Raw genomic sequence first — 9,423 nt, forward strand, 5'->3', positions numbered from 1 at the left:
TCTCTGGTCCTGCGCATGCGCCTATCGCACAAATGTTGTTGTAAACCTTTTTTTAAACAATTTTATACCCAATCATACCTACTTATTTGATACCTTTTTTTTTTTTTTAAGTCTTGTAGAATTTTAATAATAGCTGTAAATATTGAACAATGTGTTTTCTTATATTTTTTTTAGATCAGGCAATTTGGTCACAGAGTTTCTAAACACAGAGGCGCAACATCGCGAAAGAGACCGAACAGACCAGGCCGGGGTTTGAGAAGAGAAGTGAACGATTAGTTGTTCAGCTTCTCGAAATCGAAAGGCACGGGCTAGATTAGAGCCAATGCCCTCTCCTCAGCTTGACTCAGCATGTTCATGGCTCTCTTGTTGACAGATCTCTCCTCCACCCTCTCTCCCTCCCTCCCTCCCTCTACTCACCCTCTCCTCAGCTTGACTCAACATGTTCATGGCTCTCTTGTTGACAGATCTCTCCTCCACCCTCTCCCTCCCTCCCTCCCTCCCTCTACTCACCCTCTCCTCAGCTTGACTCAGCATGTTCATGGCTCTCTTGTTGACAGATCTCTCCTCCACCCTCTCTCCCTCCCTCCCTCCCTCCCTCTACTCACCCTCTCCTCAGCTTGACTCAACATGTTCATGGCTCTCTTGTTGACAGATCTCTCCTCCACCCTCTCCCTCCCTCCCTCCCTCCCTCCCTCTACTCACCCTCTCCTCAGCTTGACTCAGCATGTTCATGGCTCTCTTGTTGACAGATCTCTCCTCCACCCTCTCTCTCTCCCTCCCTCCCTCTACTCACCCTCTCCTCAGCTTGACTCAGCATGTTCATGGCTCTCTTGTTGACAGATCTCTCCTCCACCCTCTCCCTCCCTCCCTCTACTCACCCTCTCCTCAGCTTGACTCAGCATGTTCATGGCTCTCTTGTTGACAGATCTCTCCTCCACCCTCTCTCTACTCACCCTCTCCTCAGCTTGACTCAGCATGTTCATGGCTCTCTTGTTGACAGATCTCTCCTCCACCCTCTCCCTCCCTCCCTCTACTCACCCTCTCCTCAGCTTGACTCAGCATGTTCATGGCTCTCTTGTTGACAGATCTCTCCTCCACCCTCTCTCCCTCCCTCCCTCCCTCTCTCTCCCTCCCTCCCTCTACTCACCCTCTCCTCAGCTTGACTCAGCATGTTCATGGCTCTCTTGTTGACAGATCTCTCCTCCACCCTCTCTCTCCCTCCCTCCCTCTACTCACCCTCTCCTCAGCTTGACTCAGCATGTTCATGGCTCTCTTGTTGACAGATCTCTCCTCCACCCTCTCTCCCTCCCTCCCTCCCTCTCTCTCCCTCCCTCCCTCTACTCACCCTCTCCTCAGCTTGACTCAGCATGTTCATGGCTCTCTTGTTGACAGATCTCTCCTCCACCCTCTCTCTCTCTCCCTCCCTCCCTCTACTCACCCTCTCCTCAGCTTGACTCAGCATGTTCATGGCTCTCTTGTTGACAGATCTCTCCTCCACCCTCTCTCTCTCCCTCCCTCCCTCTACTCACCCTCTCCTCAGCTTGACTCAGCATGTTCATGGCTATCTTGTTGACAGATCTCTCCTCCACCCTCTCTCTCTCCCTCCCTCCCTCCCTCCCTCCCTCTCCCTCCCTCCCTCCCTCTACTCTTTCTCTCCTAGTCCCTGAAGGTGACAGGTTTTCTCCCCTAGTCCCTGAAGGTGACAGGTTTTCTCCCCTAGTCCCTGAAGGTGACAGGTTTTCTCCCCTAGTCCCTGAAGGTGACAGGTTTTCTCCCCTAGTCCCTGAAGGGGACAGGTTTTCTCCCCTAGTCCCTGAAGGTGACAGGTTTTCTCCCCTAGTCCCTGAAGGTGACAGGTTTTCTCCCCTAGTCCCTGAAGGTGACAGGTTTTCTCCCCTAGTCCCTGAAGGTGACAGGTTTTCTCCCCTAGTCCCTGAAGGGGACAGGTTTTCTCCCCTAGTCCCTGAAGGGGACAGGTTTTCTGTCCTAGTCCCTGAAGGTGACAGGTTGTGTGTGTCTTTCCAGAGAGTGGTCAGTGGGAGTGTGTTTCGGGGAAGAGTCGTGAGCAGCTGCAGCGTTCCCTGTCCACCCTGCAGACAGACAGCAGACCTGACCTACGGGACAAGGCCCAGGAACTACGGAGACACATCCAGAGTCAGCCCTGAACACAACCCCTGGAGTCAACTCTGAACACACACACACACACTCTTGAATCCGCCCCAGATCTCTGGGCAGGCGTGGTGATGATGTGTATTGTATTGTGTCAGTGGACGGCTGGCTGGGTTATTACAATTGGACAGCACCATAGTAAACAAACACCCGATTCCCTTTATAGTGCACTACTGTTGACCTGAACCTCTTTATAGTGCACTACTGTTGACCTGAACCCCTTTATAGTGCACTACTGTTGACCTGAACCCCTTTACAGTGCACTACTGTTGACCTGAACCCCTTTACAGTGCACTACTGTTGACCTGAACCCCTTTACAGTGCACTACTGTTGACCTGAACCCCTTTATAGTGCACTACTGTTGACCTGAACCCCTTTATAGTGCACTACTGTTGACCTGAACCCCTTTACAGTGCACTACTGTTGACCTGAACCCCTTTACAGTGCACTACTGTTGACCTGAACCCCTTTATAGTGCACTACTGTTGACCTGAACCCCTTTACAGTGCACTACTGTTGACCTGAACCCCTTTACAGTGCACTACTGTTGACCTGAACCCCTTTATAGTGCACTACTGTTGACCTGAACCCCTTTACAGTGCACTACTGTTGACCAGGTCCGATAGGACTCTCTGGTCTAAAGTAGTGCACTATATAGTCCAGGTATCAACTAGATTCAGCCGCGGGACGATTTTTATTTCTTTTTTTTTCTTGAGCGGATGGTCGAGTGGCCTAGTAGACCGAATTGATATAATAATTTGACCGAAACAATCATTTCAAACCTTGCTTACGTTTTGTATACGATCACATACATCTCTTAGGCGTGGGAAGGCTTTGGAACAGATTTCCACAAATAAAATCACTTGGAGCTGGTTTTTACAGTCTTATGTCAAACCCAAAAAACTTTTTTTTTTTTTTTTTTATATACTCGAGGGGCCAGATAAAGTCACCGCCAGTTAGTTAACCCAGATAGAGGGAATAGGGTGCTGTGTAACGGCTCCTAAACAGGTTCCTTCTTTCTCTGCTGGCTGCAGCCAGTACAGACCTACTAGTGAACGTCCCAAATGGCACCCTATACCCCTACTAGTGGGAAGAGGGGGGCCATTTTGGGACGTAACCAAGGATGATACTGCAACTTTATTTAACACATTGGTTGTCGACACCCTGGTCCTGGAGCGCGACTGTGTGAGCAGGGTTTTGTTCCAGCCCAGTACTAGCCAACACATCAACAACCTACCGGAACGTGTTTCGACTCATTCCGCGGAGGAGTGTCGGAGGAGGGGTTTTTGATTGATGAATTAAAGGTCACTAAATGAGTCAAGAGCTCCCCTCACCTGGTTGTCTACGTCTTCACTGAAAGGAGAAACCTGCGGACACGGCCCTCCGCGGAATGAGTTTGACACCCCTGATCTACTGGGTGGGTGCAGGCTTTTACTCCAACCCAGCACCTGGTTTGGATCAGAACTTGACTTGGACTGAAACAGGTGCCGGTACGGTTTTATATTTAGGTACAGGAGTTCATATTCTATAAAGAGGAACAGCAGTAGGACATTTGAGCTCCTGCCCAAGTCAAGCACGGGTCTTGATAGTTAACGTTAGTGCTGGGATGGAGCAAGAGCTCTTCAGGACTGGAGTTGGTGACCAGTGATTTAAGGGATGTTTCTGTCTGATCTGGTGTTTCACTTCTCTCCCTCCCCCCAGTTTGCATGTTTAAAACAAAAAGGGTGTAAAAAATATTTTTTCAGAAACGTTGATAACCCAACAATGGACAGTGGTGTGAGAGGGAGGTGTGTAATTCTTGTGAATTTGTCCCCTAAATGAAATAAAAAATTACCTGGAGCTTTGAGGAGTCATTATTTGGTTTTAAACTACTAATAAAAAGTTCAAACTGACAAGATGGTCTTTATGTGAAAGAAGCTTTATTTTAAACAGAAACACATTTACTGGATTACAAATTCCGCTGTAGAAACATGTCCCCCCCAAGACAGTGGAGAAAGTAACAGACATTAAAATACTCACATTTGGTGCGGAACAGTAGATTTCAGACACACAGACAAAAGTATAAATTGCCATATATTTAGGTTTCATTATGTTAAGCCAAAAGGCTAGCTCCCTGGCTAGTGGAATGGACAGCAAAATAACCATAGAAACGCTTTGGTGATGAACCCAAACAGACACGTAGAAACCTCTAGCATCAGTAAGCCCCTCGCTAGCTACAGACGTTAGCGGTGAGTTTTTCGTGCCTGCGGCCTTTGAGACGGGCCTTGTCGCTGTCCCTTGTGGGTCTGGTTCTGGTCTGGTTGGGCCTGGGTGGTACGGGACACGGCGGACACCCCGTCTACGAACTTGGTCTTGAACAGAACGTTGGCGTTGGTGAACATGCCATCCTTCAGAGACACCACCACAAACTGCAGAGTGAGGGGAAACGGCTTTAGGTGAGACAAAGACATTTATGAAATGTAGCCATTATAAAGTGGGTTCTATTAGGATACTTTATATGACAGGTGTGTGTGGGACAGGTGTGTGTGTAGGACAGGTGTGTGTGTTACCTGGGAGTGTGTGAAGTGTGTTCTCAGCATCTGTCCTATATTCTGCGTGTGGGAGAGGTCCAGGGCAGCATCCACCTCATCCAATATGTAGATAGGAGCTGGTTTAAACAGCAGCATGGCCAGGATCAGAGACAGGGCTACCAGAGACCTGCAACATACACACCCAGTGAATGCGTTCGGCCACTGAGGATCCTTCTGTTCATCTACTGAGTCCACTTCAACAGAATCAATCAAAGCTGGTGTTAATGATCACTAGCCAATCAATAGAGCCGTCTGATCAATCATCTGACCTTGGACACCTTTTGGCTGCGTTTACACAGGCAGCCCTGTTCTGATATTCTTCCGACTAATTGGTCTTTTGGCCAATCATATCAGATATTTTTCATAGCTGATCTGGGTAAACACAGCCTTTGAGTTTGTAGAGGTTAGTAAACTGGCAATTAGTAGCACAAATCTCTCACACACACACAATACTAATGCGGGTGTCAATACATAATCAATAACCAATAAGTGAATGATTAAATCCAGCTCCCCGTACCGCTGTCCTCCGCTGAGTTCAGTGAGGTTCTCCTTCCATGTGTTTCCCAGAGCCACCTTGAACTCCAGGCCCTCAAGGGCCCCACAGCCTTCAGGGGGGGCCAGGCGGGCATCAGCCCCCGGCAGCAGGGTGGAGAAGATACTACCAAAGTCTTTATTCACCTGGAGACAGATAAATAGAGGAGAGAGGAGAGGGGAGAGGAGACAGAGATAAATAGAGGGGGAGGAGGAGAGGAGAGAGAGAAAGGGAGAGGAGACAGAGAAAGGGAGAGGAGACAGAGAAAGGGAGAGGAGACAGAGAAAGGGAGAGGAGACAGAGAAAGGGAGAGGAGACAGAGAAAGGGAGAGGAGAGAGAGAAGGGGAGAGGAGACAGAGAAAGGGAGAGGAGACAGAAAGGGAGAGGAGAGAGAAAGGGAGAGGAGAGAGAAAGGGAGAGAGAGATAAATAGAGGAGAGAGAGATAAATAGAGGAGAGAGAGGGAGAGGAGAGAGAGATACATAGAGGGGAGAGGAGAGGAGAGAGAGAAAGGGAGAGGAGACAGAGAAAGGGAGAGGAGACAGAGAAAGGGAGAGGAGACAGAGAAAGGGAGAGGAGAGAGAGAAGGGGAGAGGAGACAGAGAAAGGGAGAGGAGACAGAGAAAGGGAGAGAGAGATAAATAGAGGAGAGAGAGATAAATAGAGGAGAGAGAGGGAGAGGAGAGAGAAAAATAGAGGAGAGGGGGAGAGGAGAGAGAGAGAAAGGGAGAGGAGTGTAATGAGGTGGTTTGATGAGTCACTTTGCCAGAGACCTGAAGACTTAGCTCCTGTTAGCTCCTAGAAATAATGTCTAGGCTTTGGCTCAGAGGGCTAACACAGTCTTGTGATGAAATCATGTCTAGGCTTTGGCTCAGAGGGCTAACGCAGTCTTGTGATAAAAGCAGAAAGACAGCATTTTTACCACAACTTTTTACTGATTTCACATCAAATGGTCCTGTATCGTTAGACATTTTTCAATCACACACATTACAGACAGACAGACCTTCTGCCAGACAGACAGAGACAGACCTTCTGCCAGACAGACAGAGACAGACCTTCTGCCAGACAGACAGAGACAGACCTTCTGCCAGGCGATGTTGAGGGCCTCCTTCTTCTTCTGGTCCAGCTCCTCGATGGTCTGGAGGATCTTCGACTTGTCATTCTCCACGATCCTCTTCTTCTTCATCAGGTCATTATACTGATGGATGGAAGGGGGAGTTAGGTCAAAATAGGGTCACGGGTCACGTTCTCAACTCTCCTCCAATCATATAAAAAGGGTGCTACCATTACCTATTGAAATCTGACAGAACCTCAAGAAGAGCCCAAGAGGGGAAGGAGGGGTCAAAATAGATTTGATCCAAAAGGTAACACACACACACACACACACACACTCACCCTCTCCTCAGCTTGACTCAACATGTTCATGGCTCTCTTGTTGACAGATCTCTCCTCCACCCACCCTCTCTCTCTCTCTCTCTCTCTCTCCCTCCCTCCCTCCCTCCCTCTCTCTCTCTCTCTCTCTCCCTCCCTCTCTCTCTCTCTCTCTCCCTCCCTCTACTCACCCTCTCCTCAGCTTGACTCAACATGTTCATGGCTCTCTTGTTGACAGATCTCTCCTCCACCCACCCTCTCTCTCTCTCTCCCTCCCTCTCTCCCTCCCTCCCTCCCTCTCTCTCTCTCCCTCCCTCTACTCACCCTCTCCTCAGCTTGACTCAGCATGTTCATGGCTCTCTTGTTGACAGATCTCTCCTCCACCCTCTCTCTCTCTCTCTCTCCCTCCCTCCCTCTACTCACCCTCTCCTCAGCTTGACTCAGCATGTTCATGGCTCTCTTGTTGACAGATCTCTCCTCCACCCTCTCTCCCTCCCTCCCTCCCTCTACTCACCCTCTCCTCAGCTTGACTCAGCATGTTCATGGCTCTCTTGTTGACAGATCTCTCCTCCACCCTCTCTCCCTCCCTCCCTCCCTCTACTCACCCTCTCCTCAGCTTGACTCAACATGTTCATGGCTCTCTTGTTGACAGATCTCTCCTCCACCCACCCTCTCTCTCTCTCTCTCTCCCTCCCTCCCTCCCTCCCTCTCTCTCTCTCCCTCCCTCTACTCACCCTCTCCTCAGCTTGACTCAGCATGTTCATGGCTCTCTTGTTGACAGATCTCTCCTCCACCCTCTCTCTCTCTCTCTCTCCCTCCCTCTACTCACCCTCTCCTCAGCTTGACTCAGCATGTTCATGGCTCTCTTGTTGACAGATCTCTCCTCCACCCTCTCTCCCTCCCTCCCTCCCTCTACTCACCCTCTCCTCAGCTTGACTCAACATGTTCATGGCTCTCTTGTTGACAGATCTCTCCTCCACCCTCTCTCCCTCCCTCCCTCCCTCTACTCACCCTCTCCTCAGCTTGACTCAGCATGTTCATGGCTCTCTTGTTGACAGATCTCTCCTCCCTCCCTCTACTCACCCTCTCCTCAGCTTGACTCAGCATGTTCATGGCTCTCTTGTTGACAGATCTCTCCTCCCTCCCTCTCTCTCTCTCCCTCCCTCTACTCACCCTCTCCTCAGCTTGACTCAGCATGTTCATGGCTCTCTTGTTGACAGATCTCTCCTCCACCCTCTCTCCCTCCCTCCCTCCCTCTACTCACCCTCTCCCTCCCTCCCTCTACTCACCCTCTCCTCAGCTTGACTCAGCATGTTCATGGCTCTCTTGTTGACAGATCTCTCCTCCACCCTCTCTCCCTCCCTCCCTCCCTCTACTCACCCTCTCCTCAGCTTGACTCAACATGTTCATGGCTCTCTTGTTGACAGATCTCTCCTCCACCCTCTCTCCCTCCCTCCCTCCCTCTACTCACCCTCTCCTCAGCTTGACTCAGCATGTTCATGGCTCTCTTGTTGACAGATCTCTCCTCCCTCCCTCTCTCTCTCTCCCTCCCTCTACTCACCCTCTCCTCAGCTTGACTCAGCATGTTCATGGCTCTCTTGTTGACAGATCTCTCTTCCCTCCCTCTCTCTCTCTCCCTCCCTCTACTCACCCTCTCCTCAGCTTGACTCAGCATGTTCATGGCTCTCTTGTTGACAGATCTCTCCTCCACCCTCTCTCCCTCCCTCCCTCCCTCTACTCACCCTCTCCCTCCCTCCCTCCCTCTACTCACCCTCTCCTCAGCTTGACTCAGCATGTTCATGGCTCTCTTGTTGACAGATCTCTCCTCCACCCTCTCCCTCCCTCCCTCCCTCCCTCTACTCACCCTCTCCTCAGCTTGACTCAGCATGTTCATGGCTCTCTTGTTGACAGATCTCTCCTCCACCCTCTCCCTCCCTCCCTCCCTCCCTCCCTCTACTCACCCTCTCCTCAGCTTGACTCAGCATGTTCATGGCTCTCTTGTTGACAGATCTCTCCTCCACCCTCTCTCCCTCCCTCCCTCCCTCTACTCACCCTCTCCTCAGCTTGACTCAACATGTTCATGGCTCTCTTGTTGACAGATCTCTCCTCCACCCTCTCCCTCCCTCCCTCCCTCCCTCTACTCACCCTCTCCTCAGCTTGACTCAGCATGTTCATGGCTCTCTTGTTGACAGATCTCTCCTCCACCCTCTCTCCCTCCCTCCCTCCCTCTACTCACCCTCTCCTCAGCTTGACTCAGCATGTTCATGGCTCTCTTGTTGACAGATCTCTCCTCCACCCTCTCCCTCCCTCCCTCCCTCTACTCACCCTCTCCTCAGCTTGACTCAGCATGTTCATGGCTCTCTTGTTGACAGATCTCTCCTCCACCCTCTCCCTCCCTCCCTCCCTCCCTCCCTCTACTCACCCTCTCCTCAGCTTGACTCAGCATGTTCATGGCTCTCTTGTTGACAGATCTCTCCTCCACCCTCTCTCCCTCCCTCCCTCCCTCTACTCACCCTCTCCTCAGCTTGACTCAACATGTTCATGGCTCTCTTGTTGACAGATCTCTCCTCCACCCTCTCCCTCCCTCCCTCCCTCCCTCCCTCTACTCACCCTCTCCTCAGCTTGACTCAGCATGTTCATGGCTCTCTTGTTGACAGATCTCTCCTCCACCCTCTCTCCCTCCCTCCCTCCCTCTACTCACCCTCTCCTCAGCTTGACTCAGCATGTTCATGGCTCTCTTGTTGACAGATCTCTCCTCCACCCTCTCTCCCTCCCTCCCT

General features: G+C 50.8%; 1 protein-coding gene across 1 annotated transcript; it reads right to left on the minus strand.

The window, feature by feature from the left end:
- Window positions 1-4,072: 4,072 nt before the first annotated feature.
- LOC121551705 (structural maintenance of chromosomes protein 2) lies at window positions 4,073-9,099 on the minus strand. The gene is made up of 5 exons (XM_045211080.1): window positions 9,066-9,099; window positions 6,354-6,470; window positions 5,258-5,418; window positions 4,720-4,867; window positions 4,073-4,578 (listed from the first exon to the last, which is right to left on the minus strand). Exons 1-5 carry the CDS (start codon window positions 9,093-9,095, stop codon window positions 4,393-4,395), a joined length of 642 nt encoding a protein of 213 aa, XP_045067015.1. The 5' UTR covers window positions 9,096-9,099; the 3' UTR covers window positions 4,073-4,392.
- Window positions 9,100-9,423: the final 324 nt, after the last annotated feature.

The sequence above is a fragment of the Coregonus clupeaformis genome, chromosome 35 (assembly GCF_020615455.1).
Source record: "Coregonus clupeaformis isolate EN_2021a chromosome 35, ASM2061545v1, whole genome shotgun sequence".
Classification (NCBI taxonomy): domain Eukaryota; kingdom Metazoa; phylum Chordata; class Actinopteri; order Salmoniformes; family Salmonidae; genus Coregonus; species Coregonus clupeaformis.